This window comes from Chiloscyllium punctatum, chromosome 7 (assembly GCF_047496795.1).
Source record: "Chiloscyllium punctatum isolate Juve2018m chromosome 7, sChiPun1.3, whole genome shotgun sequence".
Classification (NCBI taxonomy): Eukaryota; Metazoa; Chordata; class Chondrichthyes; order Orectolobiformes; family Hemiscylliidae; genus Chiloscyllium; species Chiloscyllium punctatum.
The window spans coordinates 37953800-37969796 of NC_092745.1; the positions used below are offsets into that span (position 1 = coordinate 37953800).

The 15997-nt window shown below is 45.3% G+C and overlaps 1 protein-coding gene across 6 annotated transcripts in view; it reads right to left on the bottom strand.

Moving 5' to 3' along the window:
• The window catches only part of LOC140479597 (retinoic acid receptor RXR-gamma-A-like), a 334953-nt gene that overhangs the window by 221583 nt on the left and 97373 nt on the right, over nt 1–15997 (bottom strand). Inside the window, exon 1 of one of the 6 annotated variants that reach the window (XM_072573425.1) lies at nt 15629–15674. The exons of 4 other annotated variants lie outside the window; for them this stretch is intronic. In XM_072573425.1, the coding sequence (XP_072429526.1) occupies nt 15629–15659 (31 nt within the window). In that variant the 5' untranslated portion in view covers nt 15660–15674. Of the gene's footprint in view, nt 1–1670; nt 1718–15628; nt 15675–15997 lie in introns of those variants that run through there. One more of the 6 variants, XM_072573427.1, reaches the window with a different exon arrangement.

Consider the following 15997-nt stretch of genomic DNA (forward strand, 5'->3'; position numbering starts at 1 on the left):
GCAACACATTTTTAAGCTCTGATCTCCAGCATCTGCAGTCCTCACTTTCTCATATCCCTTATTAAACCTCACCTCTCTAATGGCATATTAATTTTCTCCTTAATTATTGTGTCCAATAGGTTCCTTACCACCGATGAGAGACTCACTGGTCTGTAGTTCCCTGGTCCATCTCTACCACCCTTCTGGTCAAGTGGAACCACATTAGCCATCCTCCAGCACTTCCCCTGTGGCCAGAGAGAAATTACAGATCTGGATCAGGGTAGCTGTAATTTCTCCTGCATTTCCCACTGCTGCCTGGGATACAACTCACCTGGAACTGGGGCCTTGTCCAATTTTAAAACCACCAAAGCCTTCAACATCTCCCTCGCTTCTTATAGTGATCTGCTCAAGAACTTCACAGCTCAGCTTCTCTAATTCTGTACAGGTCATTCTGATATAACGTGTGTTTCATTAACGCAAATTCTCTGCAAAGCGGTTGACAAACTGGGGGCAATATTTGTAAAGTGCAAACTTTTAAAATGTGTGTTGGCTATAATGCGATTACATCGCCAACACTTTTTCTATAATGCAGGGTTGCACAAGAACGTAACCAGTTTGTTATACACAAACTACCTGCACTTGCATCCTTCTCCCAAGCAAAGACAGACATGACTCCATCAATGTCCCCTGGCTTCACATGCACATTCCCCCTTGATCCCTAATTGGACCTGCTCTTTCCCTGGTTATTCTTTTCTCCTTGTTACACTGGTGGAATATCTTGGGATTCTCCCTAACCTTGCCTGCCAAAGCCCCCCTCTTTGCTTTTCTAATTGCTCAAGATTCCTCCCCCACCCACCCCCAGATTCCTGCACTTTCTGTACTCCTCTCAGACCTCTGTTGTTTTGCTCCCTTTGTACTTGTCACACGCCTCTCTTCTCCTTTTTACCCAGTCCAGCAGGGTTCCCTGGGCTTGTTGCTCCTTCACTCCCCAACTAAAAGGAACATGTTAAACCTGTATTCTCCCCTCTGGCTCCCGCACTGTTTTGAACGCCTCCCCGGTCGCCTGTATAGATTTATGCTCAAGTATACTTCCAGTCTACTTTGGCCAGATCCTGACTTATTTGAATAAAATCAGCCATATCCCCCAACCCAAAACACTTTCTCTCACAGACCATATTTCTCCTTTTTCCTGACAAATTTAAAATGTGCAGTATTGTTGTTGCTGTCACTAAAATGCTTCCCCACTGTCATATCATACACCAGTCTAGCTTCATTTCCCAGAATTTGGTCCAGCACTGTGCCTGGCCCTCACAGGACCATCTACAGGTTGACATAAAAAGCTCTCCTGTATACATTAAGAAATCATCCCCCTCTAAACCCTTTATCCCATGATTATCCCAATTAATGGGTGGCACGGTGGCTCAGTGGTTAGCACTGCTGCCTCACAGCGCCAGGGACCCAGGTTCGATTCCCACCTCGGGCGACTGTCTGTGCGGAGTTTGCACATTCTCCCCGTGTCTGCGTGGGTTTCCTCCGGGTGCTCTGGTTTCCTCCCACAATCCAAAGATGTGCAGGTTAGGTGAGTTGGCTATGCTAAGTTGCCCAAAGTGTTAAGGGATGAGTGGGTTAGATGCATTAGTCAGGGATAAATGTAGAGCAGTACAGTAGGGGAATGGGTGTGGGTGGGTTACCTTTTGGAGGGTTGATGTGGACTTGTTGGGCCAAATGGTCTGTTTCCACACTGTACGGGGTTCTACGATAACACCGGGGTTGGTGAAATCTGTTAATACAATCACCCGCTTATTATTTTTCTACGCCTTAGTGAATTAACCACATAATCGGCTCCTCAGTTGCGCGCTGACTGCTTGGGTGTCTATGATACAGTCTGAATGCACTATTTTTATTCTTAGGTTCTATGCACAAAGCTTCATTTGATGACCTTTCAGAGATGTCATCCCTCCTTACTGCAGTAGGTGATGCCTTCACCAATAATGTGATACCACCTCCACTTTTGTAGCCTCCCACTCCAGCCTGAAGACCCTATAGCAGACAATGTTATCAACCTTATCGCCCCATCAGCCATATCTCTGATGGCAACAACACATGTAGTTCCATGTGTCAATCCACACCCTTAACTCATCTGCCTCACCTATACTACGCCTGGCAGTAAAGTAGAGGTTATCAAGCCTCGCTTTACTCCCTTGGGATACAAAATGGCTGAACTTGCTCTCCCTCAGGTACCTCTCCTAAGTCTCTATAGAACTAACAATATCCCATGCCCCTACTGAACTAATTTAAATGCCTGGGGCTAGATTAGAGTGGTGCAGGAAAAGCACAGCAGTTCAGGCAGCATCCGAGGAGCATAAAATCGACATTTCGGGTACAAGTCCTTCATCAGGGATACAGGCAGAGAGCCTGAAGGGTAGAGAGACCATTCAGGCTCTCTGCCTGTATTCCTGATGAAGGGTTTTTGCCCGAAATGTTGATTTTCCTGCTCCTCGGACGCTGCCTGAACTGCTGTGCTTTTCCTGCATCACTCTAATCTAGACACTGATTTCCAGCGTCTGCAGTCATTGTTTTTACCTAATTTAAACGCCTCCCAGCAGACTAACCAAGCTCTCCCACATGGATGTTAGTACCAGTCCTGGGGATCCAACAATCTAAAATCCTGCCTCCTGCAACAACTCTTGAACCACCTCTGAAGGTGAGAAAACGGAATATGGAGAGCACATTTCATGACTTCAGGACCCACCCAGAGCACTTCACATCCACAAAAGTGCAATCATTGTTGTCATCAGGAAAGATGGCAGCAGATTTACACATGGCAGGATCCCACAAGCAGCAAAGGTGATAATGACAAAATAACCTCGGTTAATAAAGGTGGGTGGCACAGTAGTTAGTACTGCTGCCTCAAAGTGCCAGAGACCTGGGTTCAATTCCCACCTCAGGCGACTGACTCTGTGGAGTCTGCACATTCTCCCAGCGTCTGCGTGGGTTTCCTCCAGATGCTCCGGTTTCCTCCCACAGTCCAAAAATGTGCAGGTCAGGTGAATTGGCCATGCTAAATTGCCCGTAGTGATAGGCGAAGGGCTAAAGTGGGGGAATGGGTCTGGGTGGGTTGCGCTTCAGCAGGTCGGTGTGGACTTGTTGGGCCAAAAGGGCCTGATTCCACATTGTAAGTAACCTAATCTAAAATAATTTTGGCAGATAACGACCAGGGACACTACCCACTTCACCCAAAAAAGACCCAGAATCTTCTGCGCCCATCTGAGTGGACAGATTTTTTTTAGATTAGATTAGAATGCCTACTGTATGGAAACAGGCCCTTCAGCTCAACAATTCCACGCCCTCTGAAGAGTAATCCACCCAGACCCATTTCCCTACTCTATATTTACTCCTGACTAATGCACCCAACACTATGGGCAATTTAGCACAGCCAGTTCACCTGACCTGTACACCTCTGTGATTGTGGGAGGAAACCGGAGCAGCCGGAGGAAACCCACGCAGACACGGGGAGAATGTACAAACGCCATAGAGAGAGTCACCCAAGGTGGGAATCAAACCCGAGTCACTGGCGCTGTGAGGCAGCAGTGCTCACCACTGAGCCATCACGCTGCTCACGGTGGGGTCTGGTTTAACATCTCCCGAAAAGACAGCGGAATGTGAGTGCAGGAGAGGCTGAGCAACAGAGATTTTGTGCTCCAGTTCCTTGCGTGCAGGGTTTGAACTCACGACCTTCTGACTCCAAGGTAAGAGTGCTACCCACTGAGCCAAAGCTGACACTTAAATCAGGTTGAGTTGAGGGGGGGGGGGGGGGGGGGGGTTAAATCCATCAACCTCATGCTGGGCTGCAAAAATGCAGCCCTTTTCAACCTGCCACTAGAAGTAAGTGCTGGTTTGTGTAAGATCATGTCTGATACTGATCAAGTTAACAGTTTTATTGGCTTGTTGATTATCCTTTAGGAGTACTCACGAGGAAACAGACTCCTGAAATTGTTCTCAACATTGTCAACATCAACACATTTAATCCAAAGCGAGATAAGGTGGGGAGAGAGAAAGGAAGGCAGGCTGTATGGATAGGCTGCGAAGAGGCAAGGTGGGAGGTGGTATGTATGGAGCACTGACACTTGCTGTTAACTGGGCATCCAGCAGGCATTATAGCCCATGAGCAGCAGAATACTAATCACCCACAATCTGTAATCTCACTGCTCAGCATAGCTTTCCCTCCACCATTACGCATGCAGTGCCAAGGCTTATAAAGCTACGGGCCAAATGATGGAATATGGGATTAGAATAGTTAGATGCTTGTTTCTGACTGGCACAGACTCGATGGGCCGAAGGGTCTTTTTCTGTGCTGTGGACCCACAACTCCACCCACCTAGACAGGGGAAACATCCTGGCTCAATGATAAGTGTGAGAAGGCATGCCAGAAGCAGCACCAGGCATACTCAAAAACAGGTCAATAACCTGTGCGGCACGTTGGCTCAGTGGTTAGCACTGCTGCCTCATGGCGCCAGAGACCCGGGTTCGATTCTTGCCTTGGGTGACTATCTGTGTGGAGTTTGCATATTCTCCCTGTGTCTGCGTGGGTTTCCTCCCACAATCCAAAGATGTACAGATTAAGTGAACTGGTCATGGTAAATTGCCCATAATGTTAAGGGCATTAGTCAGTGGTAAATACAGGGTAGGGGAATGGGTCTGGATGGGTTAGTCTTCGAAGGATCAATGTGGACTTGTTGGGCTGAAGGGCCTGTTTTCACACTGTAGGGAATCTAATCTAATCTAAAACCTGATGAAGTTATGAAAGCATTCCAAACCGCAGACAGAGCCAAGTAATCCATACCCAACTGACCAAACTGAAGCTCTGTAGTTCCAGTCATGAACAATGGAGGAAAATTTAACAGGAGGCGGTCCCACAAATATCCCCATCCTGAAATTCATCTTGGTCCCCCTGCAAAGTTCTCTTTAAAGATGTTCATTTAAAGATGTCGCTTCACGACTCCACGCATGGCGAACAGTGTTGGCACGCTGACTGCAGCACCAACTTCCCATTGCAGTAGTTGCTGCCACACAAGGACCTCAGAGGCCAATGCAGTCTGACAGAAAAGTAGAAGTATGCAGTCCTCCACCAAAAACTCAATGGACTGGCCACATAAACACAGCGGCTACAAGAGCAGGTCAGATACTGCAGCGAGTAACTCCCCTCCTGTCGCCCCAAGGCCTGTCCACTGTCTACAAGACACAAGTCAGGAGCGTTATGGAATACTCCCCACTTGCCTGGCTGGGTCCAGCCCCAACAATACTCAAGAAGATCAACGCCATTCAAGACAAAGCAGCCACTTGATTGGCATCACATCCACAAACATTCACTCCATCCAACACCGATGCTCAGCAGCAGCAGTGTGTACAATGTACAAGATGCACTGCAGGAATTCAAAGATCCTTAAACAGTGGCTTCCAAACCCACAACCACTTCCATCTAGAAGGCCAAGGACAGTAGATGCATGGAAACACCATCACCTGCAAGTTCCTCACCCAGCCATTCACCATCCTGACTCGAAACCACATCACTGTTCCTTCACTGTGGATGGCTCGTAATCTTGGAATTCCCTCCCCAAGGGCATTGTGGATCAACTGACAGCACATTGGCTGCTCACCACTACCTTCGTTAGGGCAACTAAAACAAGCAATAAATGCTGACCCAGCCAACAACATCTCACGAGTGAATAAAGGAAAAGGGAACACCAGTTATTGCATTTCAAATAGAAACCATCAGCTGGAAAGTGTTCTGGGAGATCCAAGTTTAGGAAGACGACGATGCAAGTAGATGAAGAGCACTCGAGGATCAAGCAGCAGTATTTGGCAGGTTTCCCCCCCATGAGAGAACTGCCCAGAGTGTGACAGGTGAATGGTAGGTAGGAAACAGGGCACAATGGATTCATTTCTCACCTTTAGAAAGTGCGCAACTAAAGTTAATTTACAGCTTTCTTTGCATTGTAAAATCCAAAGTGGTTCACTGATGCCCTTCAAGGGAATTGTCTGGTCTGTCCTTCTCTCTGACCCACATCAGGTAGCTGATTCTTTACACCCGAGAGAATTATTGCAGAGGCCGCCAAAGTATGGGCAGGAATAGCAGAAACACCCCTTGTGAAAGTTTCCTAAAGTACTCTCCCACCAGACAAAATTCCTTCCACACGGGACATAGACAGGCAACTCTATGTAGTGCTGATATAAATTTAGGATTACAAAGCTGGTTGGTGGAGAGTGGGATAACTACAGAAGGCATGACTCAGGTCTGAGAGAAAAGCATTCAACATAGTCAGTGAGAATCATCACTTAATTAAGCTACAAGTCAATTCGTAGTAAACATGCATTGTGCAATAGCTATTCAGTGTCAACTTCTATATACCAAATGTCTCTCAACTATACTACACTCTCATCTACGCCACCTCTGATACAAGGACCACGTTGTGACTGGGACTCAGAAATGCACAGTAGTGGGCGGGTGAGATCTTTATAGTGAATGGTGATAAACACCCAGCTATTTAATTCTGGATTCTACTCCTTTGATTGAGGAGCTTGAAGATGCATTTGAGCAGTAAGTATAGGTTATAGGTCTATCGTTACATTTGTCAGCTGTAGCTGTAGGAAGCACTTGTGTCTCTGAGTCAGAATGCTGTGGGTTCAAATCCCATTCCAAAGACTTGAGGCCATAAGCTTCGTTGACTCTCCCTGTGAAGTACAACAGGAATTCCATTTCCCAGGCATTTATTATACATGAACAGCTCGTTTTCACTAACGTTTCAGAGGAATCTAACAACATACTATCCGAATAAAAGCTTCTCTTCCCTCGGAATAACCTTGATCGTATTCAAGGGCTTGCACATTTAACTTAAAAAATGCATCCAGTGTTTGTCTCAATACATCTATGGCGAAGGTTCGAAAACAAAGAACTGATATTACACTTCCACGAGCTTAAAGCATTCCAAATCAACATTCAGCCAATGAACCACTTCTAGATGCTTGCAGCTGTATGGAAACACAACAGCTTCTCAGCAAAGAAATAATAATTAGAATTTATACGTAATTTGTCCCAATCAGAGTTTTAAAAGCATATTTCACTTTGGCTTACTCCAACTGAATAGGCCATCTGAAGACAAGGAAGTTATGGATAGAGGGCCAGGAGGGGCTTGGCAGCAAACTGCTTAATTTGACTAATGCACATCCATTTAGTCATTTTTTTTTACTTTTATGATATTTGCGCAATGCTGGCAGGACAGCATTTATTGCCCATCCCCAGTGCTGGTGAACCCCCTCCTGGAGCCACTGCAATCCCACTAGATTCATACAGTCATACAGCACGGAAGCAGACCCTTTTGTCCAACCAGTCCACGACAAACCTAGTCGCAAACTGAACTCGTCCCACCTGCGTGTGCTTGGCCCATATCCTTCCAAACATTTCTGAATCATGCACTTCTCTAAGGTATTTTAAACATTGTAACTGTACCTGCATCTACCATTTTCTCGGGAAGTTCATTCCGCACAAGGACCACTCTCCGTGTAACAAAATGTGTTGTTTGTACATCCATTTGTGCTGTTATGGAGGGACAGTGAACAAACTGCGACATAGTCCTAGGTTGGAATGATGTCTGGCATGAGGGGTGGTGGCAGGGGGGGATGGGCAGGGGATGCTGGAACCTGCAAGCGTTGGTGCATCTTTTGCCCTTGCCCTCCTAGGTGTAAGATGTTGCTGGCTTCAAAGGTGCTATCCGAGGAGCCTCAGTGAGTTACTGCAGTGCATCTTGGAGATGGTACACACTGCTACCACTGTGTGTTGATGGCTGAAGGAGTGAATATTGAAGGTAGTGGATGGGCTGCTAATCAAAGGGGTTGCTTTGTCCTAGATGGTACAAAGCCTCTGTGCCATTGTCGGAACCTTCTCCTGTCAGTTGCACTTAATTGACAACTATAATTCGTGACTGGATGTGACAGAACTATGAAGTTTTGATGCGCTCTGTTAGTTGAGGAATAACTTAGATCTGTTACATGGTGCTTCTATTGTCCACTCTTCATATCGTGCTGTGATGTAACTCCATCAGGCTTATGTCCAGTTTCTACAAATGCCTGGTGTTGGGCTACACCATACTTTTCACTGAAACAAGGTTGGTCCCCCAGCTAATTGATAATAGATATGCCAAGCTATGAGGTTACAGATTCTGGTTGAATACAATTCTGCTCCTGCTGAAGCCCACAGCACCTCACAGGTCCCTGTTTTTAGCCGCAAGATCTGTTCAACATATATCACCTTTAAGACGTCGATCATGCCGCACAACACAACAGAGGGTTTCATCGATGTGAAGATGGGAGCTGGTCTTCACAAAGACTGTGCAGTGATCACCCCTAGTTATCCAGCATGGACAGATCCATCTCTGAGGAGGTATACTGGTGAGGACAAGGACAAGTCAGTTTCTCTTTCTTGTTGGTTCCTACATCACCTGTCACTGGCACAGTGATGGCCCTTTAAGAATTGACCAGCTCAGGAGAACTGATCCACTCTTGGCGATGGACATTAAAGACACCAACCCAAAGGGTACTCTAAGCCTTTGCTGTCCTCAGCACTTCCTTCTACTAATATTCAATTTGTAGAAGCACCGATTCATCAGCTATGGGGTAAGAAGGGATGCCTCTAAGTGGCAATTAGCAAGAATCTTCTTTGCCTTTGTTTGACTTTATACTATGACACTTTATTAAGATCTGTTGACCATAACTCCCTCCTGACTGTATACCACAATATCACCCCTGCTGGGTATGTTCTGCCCATTGGACAGGATATGCCCAGGGATGATGATGGCGGCATGTGGGTTATTGTCTGTAAGTTATGATTTGGTGAGCATGACTATGTCAGTGCATTGCATGACTTGACTGTGAGACAGCAGTTTTAGCACAAGCCCCCAGTTGTTTTTTTTAATGAGGGAGGAAGTGGGAATGTGGAGCAATCCGATCAGCCCTGGTCTGCTTGAAGAGAGGAGAAGGCTCAAAGGCCCTGTTCCTACTCCTAATTCATATGTTTGCATGCATGCTTGAGTGAATCTATTTGGGAGTGAGTCTTAAAACAATCTAATGTCTTCCCTCATCAGGGTTTAGCACAAGGTGCTCTCCCCGTGTCCATCCACTGCAATACAGAGAAACAAGTCACTGGGGAAAGGCCTGTTCCCATGCTCAATGATCTTGCTCAGTGGAGATATCACGAAAGGAGAGAGAAGAGACAGACATAACATGTGCGATCAACCATTGCAGTGAAGGACTTCGACAGGGGATGTGGAGATGGTATCATTACATCAGTGTGACTGGATTAGTGAGCCAGAGCCCCTGGAGGACACATGGCTGTTAGTAGAATTGAAATTTGATTCAATTTTTTTTCCCTTAAAAAAATACAAGCTATTCTCAGCAATGATGCCAAGATACCACCCGTGACTGTCGCCTAAAACCCATCCTGTTCACTGATGCCCTTTAGGCAAAGACCTTTGCAGTCCTTACCCAGTCTGACCTACATGTGACTCCAGACTTACATCTGTATCTGTGATTCTTGACCAGCCTTGGAAATGGATAAGGTAAAAACAATGACTGCAGAATTCACAGTTGTCAGGCCTGATCTACTTGGAAATGGATAAGCAAGCCATACAGTTCAATTATGGAGGAGCAACAAAATACTTGGTTTGCCAGCAACACCCATGTTCTTTGAAAGAATCTTTTTAAAAAAGAAAATCACAAGGCCACTGTATACAGGGAGAGAAAATGTGCTTGAGCTAATACAGTGCAAGAGGCGGTCAAACTGGGACTGGTTACAACAGCTGCACAGGAAACATCAAACAGGATTGATAATCAACTAGAGTACTTGGTCATTGTCCTTTTCCAGACCCTCTTCCCCTTAGCCCTGGCAACATTGATTGATTCTTTGGTTTACCTTGCCCCTAACCTCTCCAGCGCTCTCCAAAATCTTTAAGACCCAACTCAGAACTCTCCTCTTGAGCCAAACTTTCAGTCGCCCATTACTTTCTCTCTATTTCCTGGTGCCTTTGAGCAAACATTTCTTTGGGTGAAAGGTGTGACCTACATCCGACTTTCTATCACCTTGGGCTAAAGCACAGCCATTTCCCGTCCAGCCGATTGGAGAGGCTGGGGTGGGACTGAGAGAGAGTTGAGAAGGGACAGGAGTTTGAGACATGCTCAGACCTAAACGGACAACTTACCTGTATTAAGCCTCTTCCCATCGGCAAGGACACAGTGGCCAGCTCAGAGCAGAAAGGCTCTCCTCCACAAACATCCACCATCCTGCCTTCTCGGCCAGTTCAAATGCCACACCCTGCACAGTGACCTCTGATGTATGACATTTACTACACCCTCGTGCTGTCGACTATCTGTCAGCCTCTTGGAGTAGGTCAGGCCTGACAACTGTGAATTCGGCTCACAGCAAGTCAAACCTGTTCCCACTAATATTTAAACACACAAACTGTGTCCCCTCTGAGACAACTGTTCAAACTGGGTTTCCAAACGGAAAGTAAAAAGGTATTTCCATTTCTCTAGCACCGGTTCGGACTTCAGGCTGCCCCATGCAACCTTACAGGCATTGAAGTAATTTGGAAGTGCAGATACTATCGTAGCGAGTTTCCACAGTAATGTGCGAATGACCAGGGAATCTGTTTAATTGATGATGGTTGAGTGACAAAATGCTGGTCAGGACACAGGGGAGTATATGAATAAGAAGGGTTGAGGGGGATATGGGCCAAATGCTGGCAAATGAGACTTGATTAATTTAGAATATCTGATCGGCACAGATGTGTTGGACCAAAGGGTCTGTTTCTGTGCTGTCCAGCTCTATGACTCTGACAGTTCCCTTGCTTTCCTTTATAATGCAAAATACACAACAGCGAAAAGCAGAAAGCAGTAACATCAGAGGGTATACTGTGCACTGCCTGTAATCCTACAATAAGTTCAATAAGTCCTGCTGAGTTTCTCCAGCAATTTACATTTTGGTTTCAGATCTCCAGAATCTGCAGTCCTTTTGTTTTATCCCATAATATTTTCCTTATCACACTTTGATATTGCCATGACCAATCATGACTTCGCAAGATTCAAACATCAATTCGGGACATCAAGGAGTACAAAAGTTTTCAGAAATGTTGTCACATCTTAATGTCATGCAGCCGCACTGACAATTAAAGACATGCATTTCCAAATGGTTAGAGGATCAGTTGGGCTCTGAAGACAATGGATTTATATCCAGTGGTTTAAAAGTGAAATATCAAGGTCCATACAACTACAATTAATTAGTGTATCAGTACACAGAGTACACCGTGCATTAAATGGTATAACATTCTGACCCTGTAAAATAGGTGTATTGTCTGGTGGTTTAGATTGGTCAACGCATTTACAGATGTTGCTAAACTCAACAACATAGTAAACAGCAAGCAAATTAGAAGGACATGGAGTGGAGAAAACGGACAGGCACAGGAAAATCACAATAAAATGTTGAAAAGACTGAAGTCCTTCACTTTGGACAGGCAAAGTCATCTGAATGCTATAACGGGTGGTGCAAGAACAGAGAGGAGGGGCAGCAAGGGTCTATATTCTGAAATCTATGAAAACGGCAGGAGGAATTGATGAGACCATTTAAGGATGTGCGGGAAATGTGACTTCGTTAACAGGGGCTATGTATACAAATCAAAGCTGAAGCATTGCGTACAATTACAGGCACCAGATATTATGAAGGATGTCAAGTCCTTTGAGAGAGTGCAAAGCGGATTTTCCAGGGTGATACCAGAGATGCAAAACCTCTGTTCAATGGAGTAGCTGTGAATCTTCTCCTGTCAGCAGATAAAGTCAAGGCACAATCAAATTCACCAGAAAGTGGGTCAGTAACCAAAAGTCAGAGATTTAAAGATAACTGACTTAAGATCCAGAAAGGAAATGATAATAGCTATTCACTTGGAAGACTGTTAAAAGCTGGAATTCACTACCTGCAAGAGAGGTGGCATCAGATCATGTAGGAACGTGAGAGAAATGATTCAAGAAGAGATGGTGGTGTAGTGGTAATGTCACTGGACTAGTAATGCAGAGGGACAGAATAATGCTCTGGGACACGGGCTCAAATCCCATTATGGCAGATGGGGGAAATTTGATCCAATTATTAAATCTGAAATTGAAAGCACATCTCAGTAATAGTGACCATGAAAACTAGCGTCAGTTGTTCTGAAGATAGGTCACTGCATTTGAAATGTTCACGGTTATCTCTGCACAGATGTTACAAGCTGAGTTTCTCCAGCACTTTCTGTTTTCATTTGTTTCAGATCTCCAGGATCGCTGATCTGTGTTTTATTTTAGAATCAACTGTAGATTTTTAACCACCCTCTGCAACTGTGATTAAAACAGGGAGCAAGTACTGACCTTGACAGTGATGCCCAAATCCCTTGAAAGAATGAAGAGGGCAAAAAAAAAGTGCTATTAATCTGAAGGGCGATAGGGGAAAAAGCTGACTTGTGAAACCATATTTTAAAGAGCAGGTAGAGCCAATAACAGACTGCATACCCTTTTGTACTGTAAGATGGCATGATTCTACACTAATAGGTCTTTTGCCAAAGTTATGGTGGTAGACTGAGGACAATAATAAGAGTCATAGAGATGTACAGAATGGAAACAGACCCTTCGGTCCAACCTGTCCATGCCGACCAGATATCCCAACCCAATCTAGTCCCACCTGCCAGCACCTGGCCGATATCCCTCCAAACCCTTCCTATTCATATATCCATCCAGATGCCTTTTAAATGTTGCAATTGTATCAGCCTCCACCACATCCTCTGGCAGCTCATTCCATACACGTACCACCCTTAGCATGAAAAAGTTGCCTTTTAAGTCTCTTTTATATCTTTCCCCTCTCACTCGAAACCTATGCCCTCTCATTCTGGACTCCTCCCACCATAGGGAAAAGACAGGAGAAAGTGAGGACTACAGATACTGGAGATCAGAGTCAAGGGTGCAGTGCTGGAAAAACACAGCAGGTCAAGCAGCATCAGAGGAGCAGGAGAATCGACGTTTCGGGCATAAGCCCTTCATCAGGAATGAGGTCATCAGTAATAGACAGACTGGCCAATGTAACTGGACCTTCAGGAGGAGGATTCCACAGGGTGCACTAGCCAAGAAGGACTTTCAGTTACAGTAGGGCAGATTTGCAGCACGGGTTTGCATGTGGAGGTTACAGAGTCGGAGAAACCAGGCCTCTCAGAATAAGTAGCAGCCATTTCACAGTCCACCCAGCACAGAAACAGCCCTTCAGCCCACCCTGTTAAGGCTGACTAACAAACAACAAACTGCACAAATCCCTGCATTTACACATTTACTTTCACCTGGTTCATCGTCCAGTTGAATCGTTCATAGCCCTGACCATTTAAACTGCTATCCAGAAGATTCTTAAATGATGTGGAAGTACCTGCCTCCACTACCCTCTCAGGCCACGTATTCCATATGTTTACTACCCTCCGGATGAAAAAATATTTCCTCAGATCTCCTGGAAAGCATTTGCTCCTCATCTTAAATGTATGCTACGTCAGCCATAGGGAAAACATTCTCTCAATCTACCATGTCTATACCTCTCAATTTTGTATACTTTAAATCAGGTACCTCCTCAGTATTTTCCTCTCCAAAAAAGGTAAAAAAAAATCCAGCCTATACCTGAAATGGATCTCCAAAAAAAAAAGACCCAGCCTTCAACGTACTACAACAATAACGAGAACGATCCCAACTTCTGGGATTGCTCTCTGAAAGCACAAACATAACAAGGCAGTTAAGCCTTCAAAACTAAAATGGAACACAATCCAGTGTCAAAGGGCAAATCTTTACAGAAAGTAAATGCATTGCCCCTTCATGTTGCCGGTGTGCATTGGTGAATCACAACAGGACAATACGGAGGTCCACCCAGTGCAAAAACACGGCAATTCCCGATTCAAATCAGCAGCAAGGCGGACTCCAATCCCTTCTTCTGTCACACTGCTCAATGTTAGGTGACTCAGTAATGGAGCTGGTTTACAGTGGGAAGGTTATGGGGAGGGAACAGACTGACATAAATACTTTCAAACTTATTCTGTGGCATTTTGGGAGAAATAAATGAGTCACGTGGCCGGATCCTAATAAATGGAGTTTGCCCTCAAAAGTAAACAGATATTACCTTCTCTGAAATTATTAAGAATTATTTAAATTATACCCCTCGATTAGAATCGCACTTGGACCTCACTACCTGGGTACCTGTAATTCTACATATAAACCCTCCACCAAATACCTTAAGTTCCAGTCTGTAACTCACTCTTGGTTATTCTATATTAAAACTCCACAAAACTCTCAATTGGATTTTAGCCTGAAGCTCACTCCCAGGCAACTGTTGTTCGATATATAAACACCTCAAGCCCCTCAATTAGATTCCAGTCTGTAAAATACTTGTAGGTGTCTGTTATTTTGTATTTAAACAGCCTCAAACACCTCAAATTGTTTCCACTCTGTTACACATACATGGGTATCTGATTTTCTATACATATAAGTACCCAAACTCCTGAATCGATACGAGCAGAAACCTGTAATATACCTCTGTAACTGTTATTGGAGAGTCAAGAAGGGGCTTTACTCTACCATCTAACCTCTGTTGGACATGCCCTGTAAGTACTCAGCATTGGCAGGACAATGAAATATGGAATATCAGTATTTGCTGTACATTCAGACACAGTGCTCAATGTCACACACTAATTGCCAGATTCACCACTGTCCCAGAGAACCACAGAGCTACTCACTCATTGGAGAGAGATGACTGGTGCTGGTTTAACCTGAGGGTCTCCATGCCTCAGGCAAGGGGAGAGGTTGAGAAAGAGAGTCCTTCATGACAATCTCAGATGGTGAGGGAACTGAATGCATGTTGTTGGCATCAGTGCAAATCAGCCGTCCAGTTTAGTCAGCCGACCGAACCCACCGCCCCACCAGAAACATTTAAGCAGGATGAACAGCTAGTGAGCCTGCAGATTTATACAAATTTCTGACAATAATGGCTTCTACTGCTGCATCTTCAGGGTAAGATGCAAAGCATGCTCAGGGAATTTAGGATAAACTGAATGAAAATAAATGCCATGCATTTATAAAGAGTAAACAACAGTTAAGTGCAGTATAAGACAGTGGGGAATACACTGACAGAATGATTGCTGTACGTTTATACTACACACACTGATAACTGACGGCTGTATATCTAATTAATACATGCTGTACAGGGCTACACTGCTAGATTTTTGCCTTTCCTCTTGTCACCAGCAATCCTGTACTCGAACCAGTTACTGTCCACTGCAACAGTCATACTGGTTTTGGAAGGGTCAGGGGGCAACTGCCCAAAATGAATAGAGCTGATGACTCTGCTGGGATGGAATGGACTAAGTGTTTGGAATCTCTCTTATTTAAAAACAAAATGCCACATTATCTCCTCCACCTACAGCCATACCCAGTGCCGAGGCGCAAGTTAACCCTGTCTCAGTGAATGGGCGCTCAGTGAGTTAAATGTGGAACTCACTGTCGAGAGGGAGGTGCTGTATATCTTCAACATGGGGGGGGGGACAAAAATACTCACTATTCCGGAGGGTTTTCGCATCCTCTAGCATAAATTTCGGGCGGGATGTCTCGATAGGACAAGCAGAGGGGCCCCACACTCAAGAGCAGAGGTTCGAAGCCCGAAGCGCTGCGCCTTGCCAAACATGAATGATTGGTATTTAAAAATAAAATAGGACACAAACAAAAACACGTGTGCAGCTTTTTGCTTTTTAAAACAATAGCAGAGGGGCTCGAATGATTGAGGGCGGGAAAGAGTTAAAACTAAGAAGAGTCCTAACCACTGGGGGGGGGGGTGGGGGGGTGGGGGGGGGGTGGGGGGGGGGGGGGGGGTGGGGGGGGGGGTGGGGGGGGGGTGGGGGTGGGGGGGGGGGGGTGGGGGGGGGGGGTG